The sequence below is a fragment of the Brassica napus genome, chromosome C6 (genome assembly GCF_020379485.1).
Source record: "Brassica napus cultivar Da-Ae chromosome C6, Da-Ae, whole genome shotgun sequence".
NCBI classification, from domain to species: domain Eukaryota; kingdom Viridiplantae; phylum Streptophyta; class Magnoliopsida; order Brassicales; family Brassicaceae; genus Brassica; species Brassica napus.
Window position 1 is genome coordinate 27,459,495 of NC_063449.1, and position 16,033 is coordinate 27,475,527.

The 16,033-nt window shown below is 30.2% G+C and overlaps 1 protein-coding gene and 1 long non-coding RNA gene across 2 annotated transcripts; one reads left to right on the forward strand and one right to left on the reverse strand.

Annotated features, from left to right (window-relative positions):
• Window positions 1-12,187: 12,187 nt before the first annotated feature.
• LOC111198628 lies at window positions 12,188-13,050 on the forward strand. The gene is made up of 2 exons (XR_002652704.2): window positions 12,188-12,765; window positions 12,873-13,050. It is a non-coding gene; the product is annotated as an uncharacterized LOC111198628 (long non-coding RNA).
• Window positions 13,051-13,181: 131 nt separating this feature from the next.
• Window positions 13,182-15,672, reverse strand: LOC106432106 (serine/threonine-protein kinase ZRK1). The gene is made up of 2 exons (XM_048761183.1): window positions 14,434-15,672; window positions 13,182-13,905 (listed from the first exon to the last, which is right to left on the reverse strand). Exons 1-2 carry the CDS (start codon window positions 14,752-14,754, stop codon window positions 13,735-13,737), a joined length of 492 nt encoding a protein of 163 aa, XP_048617140.1. The 5' UTR covers window positions 14,755-15,672; the 3' UTR covers window positions 13,182-13,734.
• Between the last annotated feature and the right edge of the window lie 361 nt (window positions 15,673-16,033).

The following is a 16,033-nucleotide window of genomic DNA, read 5'->3' on the forward strand; positions in this document are numbered from 1 at the left end:
TTTTTTTTTCTTATTTGTTTCAAAAGCAAATTAGTTTACAGGATCAAAGGCCTTAGCATACGTATATCAAAATTTATTATTCTGAGATTTGAAATAATTGTTTAGCAAAATATATTAAACTATATTTTGTTAATTGAAGCCCAAACAAGTCCATTATGCAAAAGAAACGAGTCCCCATAACTTTTCATACGGCATGAGATTATCGGAGAGTTTCCGTATCCGGCCCAAACAGAAACTAAAACGGTCCTGAGACTCTTTTCAAGTAAAATAGCTTTTGACTCTATGGTCAATCCATAGATTCTCTGACAGAACTGACGTAACGTAAGCACACGTACACGTGTACTTGTTGATATCTGTTCTCACTACGCAGCAGCACAAACCACGTATCATAATCAAATTATATAATATCTATATTATTAAAATATAATTATAAATATAAATTAACTTTTAGTTTTTCAAGTTATTTACAATCATATATGCCACTGAAGTAATAAATTTACATACTTTTAAATATTTTTGTCTTTTACAATTTAGTTAATACATTTTCTTAAAATGAAATACAACAAATTATGTATTAGTTATTTAAGAAATACTTCTTATAAACTAGTTAAACAATAAATTATACTTAATTAATACCAATGTAACAAGATGTTCATTATTACGGGTTAGTTATTTTCTATTTTGGAATATTAACTATGTCTAAAAGACATAAAAGTGTTATAAAAATACATAATATAAAGGGAAATTACCACAAATATCACATTCATATTACCATTTTTCACGTTTACACTAATCATTTTTACCTTCATTTCTAATAAGAGTAAAATACACTTATACCCCTAGGATTAACTAATCTAGACTTAGGGTTTAGAGTTCAGAGGTGGAGTAGGAATGTGAAATTTAGAATTCTAATAAATATATAAATAAATATAATTTTTTTTTTTAAAATAGTTTCAAACATAATTTTCGATTTTTAAAAATACATTTTGAAAAAAAATAAAAAAAAAATTCAAAAAGAAGATTTGTAAAAAAAGTTTGAATTTGAAAAAAGTATAATTCGAAAACATAAATAAAAATTAATTTGATTTATTTTTTTTATTTTTTTTAATTTTAATTTTAATTTTATTTTTTTATTATATATATAGAGAACAAAGGTATAAGAATCGTTTACCACTTCATGAAGAAAGTATTTTTGAAAATGTCTTTTAGTGGTGGTAAAGATGAAAAGTGGTAACATGAAAGTGGTAAACATAAAATTTTCTCTAATATAAAACACAAAATTGTAAATAATATATTGAATTATTTGATCGTATAAATCAAATATAACAATATATAAAAATTTCATTTTACTTTAAAATTCTGATCCATAAAAATTACATTTGCACGGACACAAAGGTTATATTTTAAAAATATGGATGTAACAGTTGACAGATCAAAAAATAAAATAAAATAATTCTTAATAAATTATAAAACTATTGTGTTTAGAAATATATTAAATAATTATTTAATATATATATATATATATATATTTTAAAAATATATATTACCATTTATATAAGATAAATATTTTTTTTGCAAAGTAAAAATGAATATTCGTGCGGGTGTGCGGGTCAATCTCTAGTTAATCCATTAATGACGTATCAAAAAATTACGTTAATTAAATTAACTTATGGATACGTGAAAGATCTCAAGTTTATTTTTCTATACCAAATTTGAAAAATTGTAAGTCATTTTCATTTAACAAGAAAATACAAACGGAAAATGCTAACATAGATCTTAGCCACATATTGCAACTCTTCTTGCCGTGATTATAGTCATATTCACCGGTGTCTGGTTAAGTTTGACATTATAAAAATAAATATTACTAAAAATAACACAAGTTCCACACATATAAATCCCTCATCAAAGCCATCCATTTTCCTCAGACCTGCAAGAACTTCTAAACACACACACACAAAAACTAAGTAAAAAGAAGAAAAAGCCTTTCAGGTCTCAACAATGGAGATGAAGAAGATCGCTTGCGGTGTGCTTTTCGCTGCTGCCTCCATGACTGCTGTCATGGCTATTGAGGAAGCCGGAGCTCCGGCACCAGGACCCGCATCCGCCGCCTCGGTTGCATTCCCGGCTCTTGGCTCTTTGGTTGGTGCTTCGCTTGTGTCCCTATTCAGCTACTACTTGCACTAAGCTATGTCTTCATTATGTAATAATACTATTTCTGTGATCTTTTTCATTTCCTATCTATTTCCATTTCACTTGTTTATTAATAAAACTGATAAAATATTTCAAGAATAAACTGTCTTCTTAGTTTTTTCAAATCTTGGATTTGTGGATGGTACATTGATATCGCTTGTTTTTTTAAGCATCGACATCACTTGTTTCTGAATCTGGTTTCCCTTCTGATAGAGTTAACTTTATGTTTAATAGGTTCTTTGCTGAAATTTCTACACAGTAATTATTAGTCAAGTGAAGAATGTTAGCCCCAATCTTGTAACTGAAAAAATTGTGCAATGACCTCAGGGTCTGCTTGGATAGTAGGCCTGTAAGTGTGCGCCGTCCCTGGGTCTAATGATAGTAGGGATACAAAATTTTAACTATTTTTATTTTTTTAATAATAATTTAATATTTTTTCATAAACAAATAAAATTTAGATATAAATATATTTTAGCTAAATTTAGTTATATATATATATATTAAAAACTTTAAAAATCTCATACAGAGTAATTTAAATAATCACATTAAAATTTTAATTTTCAACTATTATTTTATTGACATTGCTAATATAGAAAACCTTTCTCTGTTTCTGGTTCTTGATCTTAACTTTAAAGTTTAGAAGTATGCAGTTAAACAAATGGCTAACATCTAACGCCTCAGAACTAGAAACCACTTTCGTCTAGTAAACTGCTACAACTGGACTTGTCGTCTTGTTTCTGTGTCTATCTCCTTATTTCATCGCTTTGTTTCTATATCAAGCTTACTGGAAAAAAAAAAGAAAACCATCTCACATGTCTGCCTGGTTTCAGAACGAAAAATAGATTTATTTACACTCAAAAGTCTTTCTTAATCGAAATAAAGTTTTACTGGAAAAGCATACACATGTGTTACAAAAAAAAAGGAAAGCATGCACCTTAAATGGCCAGAAATACACAACATACAATACACGACTCCAAGATGAGCATAATCTCAAATCTTAAATCTGACCATCCTTGGCCCAATCGTGTGATACATAACCCTAGTATGAAAATAATCTTAAATATTAAATCTGACCATCCACAGAACAATCAAGTGAACATCCAGTCTAAGATCTATCTTTGATGCTAACTATCAACCAGGTGTAGTAAAGGTCACTCGTGATAATAGTTTCAAGCAGGTTCTTGAAAATATGCTTTTCGGATCTAATCGATGCTAAGATCCTTACTCCTTAGTTCAACATCAAGCTTTGCTGAAAACGAGAGCCATCTCACATGTTCTAACTACTTTCAGAACCTAAAGATAGATTTATTTACCCTCTAAAGTCTTTGTTAATCAAAATGAAGTTTTTATTATAAGAGGTAAGAAATCCAGAAATACACAACCCTATTATGAGCATAATCTCAAATCCAAGATCTGACCATCCTCATTACAATCAAATGATCCTTGTTTCTATTAGCTTAATCTCTTTTGCCACCAAGATCATCTTTGGCCTATCTTCATTCCTCTCCTCGCAGCATCTCAGTGCTAGGTAGAGAAACATTTTCATCTGACCACGCCTCATCTCGTGGAATCACCCCCAAACTCAACAGGCTCTCCTTTCTCCCGAAGATCCTTCACATATTCAAGAAGATGTATAGGATCATCCCACCGACCATTTGATCCAACCAGAAATGGTCTTCTTCCCGTGAGAAGAACCAACATAAGGATTCCAAAACTAAAGACATGCATCTGAATATTCTGTCAGTATGTCTGTCCCGTAATAAATAGGATCTATGTACCCAAAGGTTCCAAGCACCTTCTCTTTAATCCAACATTTACCCTCAGGGGAGTGTTTTTTTTTTTAATCAGGGAGTGTTACTGCATCCGATAAGTTACTCACTTAGCATTGCCATTCTTATCCAACGAAACATTCGTTGCATTGATATCTAGTATGATGATTCTAGGGAAAGCCGTGTGAAGATAAGCTATAGCAGCCACAACCCCTTTTACAGTCTTTAAGCGAACATTCCATGGCAACGGAAACGGAAACGGAAACGGAAACGAATACTTCTGAATTTCATATTTCCGTATGTCGAAAGAGTTTAGGCAAATGGGTACGAGAGAAAAAGTGGAAACGGAATGTTTTGAAACGTGGAAACGTGATTATTGATTATTTTTTGCTTTGGAAACGTTTTAGAAACGTCTATAAATATATATATATATATATATATATATATATATAATTAATATTTGCATTCATTTTTATTATGTTTAGTATATCTTAAAATACAAATAACCAAATAGCCATTCTATTTAATCATACAAAAATAACATAAATTATCATTAAACATCAAAGTCATATAAAATTCAAAATAACAAAACTCATTACTTAAATATTAAATAGCTTAAATAAAATAAAAATCATAACAGCAAGTCAAAGATAAATAACAACATCTTCAACCTCATTTTCATTAGCTCCATCAAACATGACCACTATCAAAATAACAAACTAATCCTTATATTTATTAATTATTTATACAGTTTGTTCTAAAAAAAGAGTTTTTAGGTTTCCAAAACAGAATCGCGAGTTTTCAAAACAGAATCGCGAGTTTCCATTAAGTTTTCAAACTGAAATTTTAAAGAAACGAGTTTCCAATGCGTTTCCGCGAATTTCTGAGAGATTCCGATTCTGATTCCGAAACGTGAAACGGACCTTCAACGAAGTTTCCATGCAACATAGAGCCTACATACATCACCTCATCACTACTCATTGGTCGACAAAACAATAAATTTTTATTGACAATATGAGAAAGTAAATGCATATAAGTGGCAAGTCTGTTTGATAGTTACAGGTAGCTAAGGAAGACTAGTCTGAGAAGATTAACGCGCAACATGACAATACGAATATCTAGGGAGAATTGCTAAAACTAAACTAAATATTCATGTCAAACTTAAAAGTATATCCCACTTTTAGTCAAATGTAAAACCAATCTAAAGGAGTGGTAAAAATACTATGTAACCCTTGTGACCAAACAAAAAACAGAAATGTATTTTACAATTATGTCCTTAGTAAGTCTACACGTAATAAAAAGAAATCTACATATATGTAGACCTCCTAAGAAGTCTACAGTGTAGACTTATTCTGTAGTCTACATCGTAATTTGATCTAATAATTTAATTTTAGAAATGTATAAAAATAACTATTGTGATATTGTTAATTAATCATCAATATAATGATCAATATGAAGTAAATAAATAAAAAATTTATATAATTGAACAATTTTAAAGAATATACTCTAATTTGGTAACCATGTGTTACACAATATGGTTTAGAAACAAAAGGTTATAACATGTTATGTATTCTAGTTGTAGATTTCTTAGGGTTAGATTTAGATTTAGATTTTTTTTTTGTTTTATTGACTTAAATTTGTATATTAATGTTTAATAGTTTATATTTTGTATAATTTGATATTTGATACAATAATTAAGACTTTTTATTATAAAGCAAAACATCAAGGGTTTGAGATTTGTGGTTTAGGGTTTCGTAGACCTACAATAAAGTCTATTTAGCTGGAGACGTCTTTTTCAGTCTACATTTTCAATTTCTTTACAAAAAATCATTATATTTAAACTAAGTTGAGGTCCTTAAAAGTAAAAAAGTGAAATCATATACTATAACTATTAAAAAATAAAGAAATAAATTTAGTAAATCATATATTAAAATTATTAAAATAAGAAAGAATAAACGACAATAATGAAATTATTATAGTAGACTTTCAAAAAGGTCTACTATGTTACAGTAAAATCTACTCCAATTTTTTAATTTCAGTAGACTCCAAATTTTTAATTTTAGTAGACTTCCAAAAAGGTCTACAGTGTTGTAAATTCTAACCTAGTTATATTTTTGTTTTCCTATATAAATAAAATTTATACAATCTGCACAATTTTTTAAAACTCTCTCACTTCTCTCTAAAACTCTCTCCCTTCTCTCTAAAATTCTCTTCATTCTCTCTAAAACTCTCTCATTTCTCTTCTTTCCCTCTAAAATTTTCTCAAGTCTTTATCACAATATTATCTTGTCATTTTAGGTATTATGATTCATGGTTTTCATCTTCACCTTTACAAAATGTAAGTTTTAGATCTACAGATTTTAAATGTGTATTTTTATGTTATTTATTTCTCACAATGTTATCTTTTTTTGTAGGTATTATCACTCATGGATTTCATCTTCTCCTCTAAAAATGTAAGTTTTAGATTAATAGATTTTAAATGCGTATTTATATGTTTATATTCAAATAAATTTATAGATCAAGCTCTGTGCATTAATTTGCTACTATTTTATCTTATAAATTCTATTTTGTAAAGTATTTTCAGATTTAAAATTATTTTCACATTTCAAAATGTATAGATTTTTTCAGATCTGAAAATTATCAGACAGTGTAGACTTCTAAAGAATTCTCCTTATAAACTAAAGTTAGTAGACTTCATATGAAGTTTACTAAACCACAAAGTTTAAGCAGATTTCATTGGAAGTCTACAAAAATATGACATTAATTTTTTTTTATGTTTTTTAATAATTTTATCCTATTTTGTAGGTATTTTCTTCCATGGTTTTTCTCTTCTCCTTCCAAAAATGTAAGGTTTACATCTATAGATTTTAAATATGTGTTCTAGTATTTATATTTAAATAAAGTTACATATTCAAATGCCATGTCTTTAATTTATTACTATTTTGTCTATTAAATTGTATTTTTAAAAGTTTTTTAGATTTAAACTTATTTCATATTTTTAATGTATATATTTTTCATATATATATTTTTCATATCTAATTTCTTTTTGATAGAGTAGACTTCAAATGAAGTCTACTTAAAAGTTATGGCTGGTAGATTTCAGTTGAAGTCTACTAGCCTTGACGTTTAAGCATATTTCATTAGAAGTTTACTCAAACATGAATTTAATTTTTATCTTATTTTTCATAATTTTATCTTATTTTGTAGGTATTTTCTTCCAAAGTTTTCAAATCATCTTCCCAAAAATATAAATTTTACATTTATTCATTATAAGATATTTTTGTGTTTATATTGAACTAAATTTATAGATTCATACTCTATGTTTTGTTACAAGGATGACAAAAAAACTATTTTGAAATATTTTCCAAAACAAAGTATTTTCAAATTTTCTAAATGTACACTTCTAGATATGAAAATTTTCCGTTAGTGTTGACTTCAACTAAAGTCTACTAAACAATAAATTTACGTAGACTTAATAAAAAGTCTACTAAAATATAATTTAATTTTTTATCTTATGTTTTTCTCATAACTTTATCTTATTTTGAAGGTACTCTTTTCCAAGACTTTATTTGAGGCATCAAGATTATGAAAAAACAAACACACTTAAGAATAATTTTTAATATATTGCTCTGCAATAATTTATCATAATAAAATATTAATTTTTAAATAATTGTTTAATGCATAATCTATAAACATTGTATTCATTTTTAGTTGTGTTTCACTTGTATGATATTATTAATTTTTTGTTAGATATCAATTTTTTCACAAGATCTAATCAACCAAACAAGTAAAACCACCATAAGCTAAAATAATAACTAACACACATGAGAAGAAGAAAATATATACAAAATTCCCAAGAAGTTTCAAGAGTAAAACTAATCACAATTTTTTGCAATAAGTTTCAAGTGTATAATTATAACACATTAACTTTTTAAATTCATCCAAGACCATTAAAATTTTACTAACATACACTGTAAAATAATTAAATCGTGAAAAAAATATGATGAATAATACACAAATGCACTTTTAATAGAATTTATGACGTAAACTTCAACTGCAGTCTACATTTGTAGATTTACAAAGACGTCTACACTTATTATCTAACATATAGTCAATCCAAAAATTTATAGTGTACTTAGTGCTGGCTTGATACACAAAGGCGTACAAAGTGTGTCGTAGATAACTCGATCAAGTTATGCACTTGTCGATCATTCATGACATGCATAAGAGGAGTATTTGCCTATTCGGACTCATTTGTTGTAAAATGACATCTGGTAAGAAATATGTTAGCACCATTTTCTCGACTTTTTTCGTTCAGATCATAATCTTCTTGTGCCGTTTCAAGAAGTTCACCATGTGTACAGCCATCATGCACAAGGAACATTCTTCCTCCTTTCTGATTATTGACCACAAACTCCCACAAAGAGTCTTTCACCACTCATTCTCTGTATACAACAGGTAACAGAGCTATTTATGGAAAAAAATACAGTTTAAATAATTAGCGGAGAAATATTTCATGTTTCATAAAACTATAAAGGTAGACTTACAAATATGTCTATAATTATTAGCTAACAACATAGTCAAATCAAAAGTATTATATTTTCATAATTATAACATATTTTCTTTTCAAAATCACTCGAACCCGTTAGGATTAACTAATATACACTGTCAAACAAAAAAAAGAATCTTGAAAAAACTTAATGAATAATACAAAAATTCACTTTTAATATATTTTTCTATGTAGACTTCATATTCAATCTACGAAGATGTAGACGTTCTTTTCAGTTTACTAATGTAGACTATCAAATATGTCTACTCTTTGGGTTAGTTTTTGCAATTGAAAATTTTACGGGTTACTTTCTATATTTGAAAAAAAAGTTGTGATTTTATACATGTAGACTTCCATTTCAGTCTACACTTCAAAATGGTTAGTTTTTTCAATTGACCAAAATTCACCCATGATTTGACTTTCGGAAGTAGACTTTATATGCAGTCTACATTTTTGATTTTTTTTAAAGAGGTTAGTTTGGCAATTGGCCAAGTTTGACTTTCTACGAGTAAATGGAAACGAACATCTACATATTTTTAGACTTCGTTTGAAGTCTACTCTCAAATTCGACGGGTTAGTTTTGCATTTGACCAAAATAAAATAGTAGACTTCATATGTAGTCTACCTTTTTTTTCCTAAGATAGGAAGAGTGCATATGAAGTCTACAATTTAATAAAATTTAATTAATTTTTAAACTTTTTAGTCAAACACAAAAGTAACCTATTCAACTAAGTCAAAGTTTTGGTCAAATGCAAAACTGACATTTTGCAAACTTCTCAGGCAGTCTACACTTCGTAGACTTCCGTTGACGTCTACAATAAAAAGTCAAAAGTTCAGTCAAATGCAAAACTAACATCTTTTACGTAGACGTCTTAGTAAGTCTACCTAAATTTTTGTTTTTGTTGTCAAAGATAAAGATGAAGTCTGCGGTACAAAAAAAATTGTTTGGTCAAATGCAAAAATGACATGTGCGTTGACAAAGTAGACTGCATCGTGCGTCTGCATATAGGCGTAGACATACAAAACAGTCTACTATCTCGACACAGATCTGAAAAATGATGAAAACCATGTAAATAGTTATTTTTTTCTGGTGTAAAGCTCGTTTCCAACCTTTCCAACCGTCAAAACTCTAAATATGAACAAAAAGAACCACCTTTAACGATTCACTAATGAACAAACTCGAAAATATGAAGCTTGTGTTTATGAAAATGAAAGTTATGGGAGTTTTTTAGATGGAAATGTAGAAGAAATGAGAGGAAATGAAGATTTGTTGGTTTAGAATGAGAAAAAAAGTGGTTGAAAATTGAATTCTAGAGCTTTAAGAGCTCAAAAATGGTAGTCCATGATGGTTGGAAAAATAATGGCATTATTGTAAATAAGAAGAAATGGTGTGGGTGTATTTGATTTTTTGTGAATTTTGAAATTAATAAAAAATTAAATAATAATGGCAATTTTGTAAATAATTCAAAAACATAAAGATAATATAGAAAATTCATTGATGAATAGTAATAACAAAAGAAAAAGATTGGTTTTGGATTTGACTTGAAAAGATGGATTAGTTTTGAAAAACTCCCGAATATCTATGGCAAATGCAACAACTTGTTGCGAGATTCTCTTCCTAGTGAAAGAAAAACTGGGACAACAAAGATAAAAATTATAAATATGGAAGATATTTTAATAAAATATATAAAATATAAACAAAATTAAATATAGAAAAACCATACAAGGTAAATCTCAATATAATATCTTAAATAATAAATAAGTTTTTACCAAACATGTTCTCGGAATCTTGTAGTTTTGAAATGTTGATGGTAGTCAAAGTTGCCTCCTCGTGAAGATAGTGTTTAAGCGGAGACCATCTCCAATGGGGGTTTTTCCCATTGGAGTTCTTAATATATGTATTATGTATATATATATATATGTATATATTATATATGTGTAAATAATCGTGGGGTCCACAATTATTGTGGAAACCCATAAATAAGGGTTCTTTGGGATTCTTAAAACCTTATTTTAAGAACCCTTACCTATGGGGTTCCATAAAAATTATAGACCCCACAATTACTTATACATATATAATACTAGGGCCGGCCCGCCCTACGGGCAAGATGGTTTTTTTGAAAATTATGTAAATAGTTAAAATAAATATTCAATATAAATTTTTACATCTTAAAATATACATATTAGTTAAATTTTGTATATGTTATTGTATTTGAAAACTAAATATTTCATGCTGTATTGATAAGTTTTTTTTTCACGGTGCCATCACAACTTTTTTAGTAATTTTTTGAAATTAGATGAATCTAAAGAGTATCGTGAGGAAAGAGACAAACTTGTAATCATAGATTAAGTAAACATTTTTGAGTAAAATTTATTATTATGTCGGTTAATTATTAGTTGTGTAAACCGGAAACAATATCATTAAAGTATTGTATTATGTTATAATAATGTGTGTATATAATGTGTTAAATGTATGTTTTATATGTATTTGTGAAGTTTTATCAATATTGGTAACTTTTATTAATCTAAAAGACTATAATATAAATAAATGAAATTTTAAAGATTTTTCTGAAGATTTATGGTTAATTTTCATTTTGAGATTTTGCTCTTTTTAAAATAAAGTTTTGGGTTGAAAATACTCTAACAAATGGTTTTGAATATGTGATTTAATGGAATAGTCCAGTTGTTTTCTTTGCTTTGGAGCAAGAAGAATTCCAACTATTTTCGACACATGCAAAAAAAATTGTCATTATGCTTTCTCCTCTTAATGCAACTTTATAAACAATAAATAAATACTATTTTTTGTAAAATAATTTGTGTATACATATCTCTTTACGACCAAAGGATCTCTTAAATAATTTGTTGCATTTCTATCCTTTAATATATGAGAAATTGCATCCAATAGCTAAGAAAAAAATCAAAATTCACTATCTAACTAAAATCCTACCCTCTACCCTCTCTCCTATTTTCTTTTCCTATCTCTCTCTTCTCTCTCTCTCTCAGAATCTAATTTCTCTTTGTTTTTAGGTTATTCCCTAAATAAGCCCTTAATATATTCACCTTTTTTTTTGAAAAGCTTCACATTTTTTTCCAAACATAATTACTACGATTTCACCTTTTCCACTTCCTGCTGTGATGTTCCACTTCTTTCTTGTTTTTGTTTTTGTTTTTGTTTCTTTTCATCCATGATAATATTTTGTTTCTTTTCATCCATGATAATATAGTAGAAGAAATCAAAAGTGATCTTGGCATGTGTTCAATTCCTCAATCTATGAACTTTTAATTAGAGAAAAAGAAACAAAATTAAGAAAAAGCTTTATTAGTGACTGAGTGATATTCAGAGAAAATATCTCATAAATATATTTATCTTCTAATATTTTTATCTTCTTAAAAATTCCCAATCAGTGAAGTTGGAAATTTTTAATAACTTCAAATGCATAAAAGTACATTAATCGTATCCTCCCTTGAAAATAATAACAGCAAACAATTATTTGTTTCCAAATTTAAACTGTTGTAAAAATTGTTAAATGGAACATACGCGTTTGTAAAATTAAAACATAGAAAGAAATAATGCGGATGAATTGTGTGGGACCCCATAACAGCTCCATTGTCCCAAAATCACTCCCATAAAAAAAATGATTAAAACTTTGATCAAAAAAAAAGAAAGAAAAATGATTAAAACATAATTCAATTAACTGTACCCTAGCCTCCTCTCTCCTTTTAACATTCTCTCTTTGCCTTTTTGATTTAGATCCAAGCAAAAGGAAATATGTCTTCGGCGCCGTCGTCTCCTGGGACTGATTAGCCACCATCTCCACCATCAAACTCCACAACCACCACACCCTCTTCTTCTCCTCCGCCGCCACCCACTATTCCCACGTTTCCTCCTCTGTCTTCTTCCTCTACACCTTATGCTCTTCATCCATCTCCACCCACTCTATCTACGCCGGGATTTTCACCTCCTCTTCCTCAGCCGTCTCCACCCTCTCCAACTACACCGGAATCTCCTCCTGCACCTATCACTCCTCCTGGATCCCCTATTCTAAACTCCATCATCCTCAGGACCACCGTTGCGGCAGAGGACTTCCTCGAACTCCATCTTTGCCGTCTCCGCCGTCTTCTTCTTCCGATGGATTATCAGCAAGAGTGGTGATCGGAATCGCCATCCGAAGAGTCGCTCTGCTTGTAAGAAGAAACGAAGAAGAGACGAAGAAGATACTTACTACGTTCCTCTTCCACCTCCTCCGGATCCCAAAGGTAAAAACTTTATGGAAATGATAATTAATTTGTTTGAAAGTTTCAATGTTTTTGTCGATTTTCAACGTATCTGATTTTGAGATTTGGAATGTTCTTGTCTTTCTCAGCCGGAGGACCTTACAGTGGACAACAGCAACAATGGCGGCAACAAAACGCAACACCACCGTCAGTTCATGTCGTGACGTCACTACCACTTCCACACATCATATCATGTTCTATATTGGTACGGGCTTGATAATGCAAAAAACTCAGACAAAATAAGAAGACAGCCCATCAGATTGGGGGGGAAAAGTTAATGAAACGGTGAGTTTCATTTGACAGGTACACGTGTCAGCACTACGTTAAGCGATTTAATGACGTGGCGCTAAGGTGTCTTCACAGGAGAGAGACCAACATTTTTTTATATATATAGATATACATACATATATATATACATAACACATATACTAAGAACTCCAACGGGAAGGTGCTCTGAGGCAATTAAAGTTTCAAAATTCCAAAATTTTTTTTTTTTTTACAAAATATCAACTTTTATCGGTGAACAAGTTTGAAACTCACTCTTTTGCACATGCAGTCTGAATGATCAACACAAAACTTTCATGAGATTTTGATTTGTAGCCTAATCTTGACAAACAATTTCAAGAATACATTCAATTTAAGCAAAAAACAAAAAAATACACATTCAAGCAGGTTTTCGAAACTACGCTTCCTGCTTTTGGATCTAATCCCTGATGCTAATATCCTTGCTCCTTAATTCAACATGAAGCTTTTCTGGAAATGAGAACCATCTAACATGTTCTGCATGCTTTCAGAACCTAAAGATAGATTCATTTACCCTCAAAACTCTTTCTTAATCAAAATAAAAGTTTTACTCGAAAATCATATATCATATTAAATCACAAATGTAACAAATACACAACCGTATAACCACAAATATCAGATCTTTAGATCTGACCATCCTCAGAACAATCAAATGATCATTGTTTCTATTAGCTTAATCTCTTTCGCCACCGAGATCATCTTAGGCCTGTCTTCATTCCTCTCCTCGCAGCATCTCAATGCCAGGTCGAGAAACATTTTCATCTGACCAGGCCTCATCTGGTTCGAACCACCCCCGAATTCAATAGGTTCTCCTCTCTCCTGCAGATTTTTGACATAATCAAGAAGCAATATTTCAGGATACAATCCGCCATCTGATTCATCCCAATATGCTGGTTTTCCCATGAGAAGAACCAACATAAGGATTCCAAAACTGAACACATCTGAATATTCTGTCAGTCTATCAGTCGAGAGATAAATAGGATCCATATATCCATAAGTTCCAAACACGTGCTCTTCTTCAGTCCACGTTTTACCCTCAGGGAGCGTTACGGCCTTGGAAAAACCAGTCAGCTTAGCCATCCCATTCTTATCCAACAAAACATTAGACGGATTGATATTTCTATGTATAATGATTCTAGGGAAAGCCGTGTGAAGATAAGCGATAGCCCTCGCAACCGCTTTGGCAATCTTCAAACGAACATTCCACGGTAACAAAGGCGCGCCCTCGCAACCAACACTTCCTCGAACGTTCAAAAATCTATATTCTAGGTTTTCAAACACCAACACCGGACAAGGAAAGTCGAGACAACATCCCATGAGTTGGAGGAAACCACTGTAATTACTTACCCGAGACGACAAGACGATATCATTGTACGGCGCGACTGGATGGATTTGATGCCATTTGTCTGTAAATTTCTTGATCGCGTAAGATCTGCCTTCGATGACGGCCTTGTACCAAGTAAAGGCTTCTGGTATATCATGGAGATAAAACTTGGGGTCGAAGTGATCTGTGGCCTTGGAGATTTGATCGGAAGAGAAGATTCGGATAGGGTTTGATACACCGTTACAGTCTGCAATGAGTTGCTGAAGAAAGATGCTTCCATTTTCGAGGAACCACTTTTTCTCTTTTTCCTTCTGCTTCTCCTTCTTCTTTCCCCAGCATTCCATTGACGAATGATGCCTAGGATTGCAAAATCTGCAATACCGTTGAGACAGAGACGCTCTTACAGTTTTTTTTTTGCTAAAAAGAAGCTCTTACAGTTCTGTTTTGAGAAAAATAAAAGACTATTGATTCATCAATACGCGTGGATCTCAAAATATGAACATCCAAGTCCCGTCCAACACGCCTACAAAAAGAAGACAACGTCCAATACGACAACGTCAAATAAATAACAAACTTATATTGACTGAGATACATTAGATACACCTTTGGTCAGCTTAATATTTCTTCTAGTCTCCGTATAATATTCCGTTTCTTGACCATTCTTGATGCCCGAACCTGGCCTAAAGTCCGTAAAGCTTGGGCTTTAGGCGCCACACAATATATATATTTTAGGGGCGCCAATACTAGGTAATTCTCTTAGGTCTAGTGGCTTGAGTTCTACTCCTTTTATATCACATGTGCAGGCTCGATTCCTGTTTTCTTCAAAATTTCCATTTTTTTATAATAATTGAAAGAATCTAATTGATTATGATTCCTTTATTGATGATCTTAGTTTCTTTATATTGTATTAAATGATATAGTCATATAAATAGAGTAAATCAATTAATTTATTTTTCCAAATCGGTGCCACACTCTTCATTTTCGCTCTTCTTTCTTCTTTTTTTATGCATTGTTCTGTTTTTCAAATTTGAGTAGAATTAAGTTGTTCTTGTTTTTTTTTCTGGTAAAAAAGTTATTCTTGTTACTAATGCGTTTGTAGAAAGTGTACTGGCAACAAAATAAAAAATCAGCTAGTAAATTAGAGTAATCTGAAACCAAAAATATTTTCAAGTAAAATGTTAAATTGTATATGAACGTTTTAGAATCATTATTTTATCAATATGATAGATCAATATATTAGGGTTCTTGATGAATTTTTTTGTTTGGTTTTAAAAAGTTAAGCTTATTAAAAATTGTTGTTGTTCCGTATTTCATTTTAAAACAAAATTTGGAGTAAAAAATGCTTCTAATTCCATTATATTTCTCACTCTATAATAGCATATACAACTATACAATTACTCTATAAATGAAATAATAATTTTATTTTTTTGTTCATTACTTTGTTTTTTTATTTTAAAACAGAATAGTGTTGAAATAAACTCAATTTCATTATAGAATTATTTCAGTTTGAGGAAAAAAATTTCATTATAGTGGGCATAATTTTTTTAATGCGCTTTAGGCGCCATAAAACTCCGGACCGACACTGTTGATGCCTCTAATCCATTCTTGCAACCTTAACCTCGC

Bases quoted from the DNA above. Each gene is read 5' to 3' on its own strand.
- LOC106432106 (XM_048761183.1), bottom strand. From the start codon at position 14,754: ATGGAATGCTGGGGAAAGAAGAAGGAGAAGCAGAAGGAAAAAGAGAAA. The intron at 13,906-14,433 runs GTAAGTAATTAC...AAAAATCTGCAG, and splicing joins ATATCGTCTTGTCGTCTCGG to GAGAGAGGAGAACCTATTGA.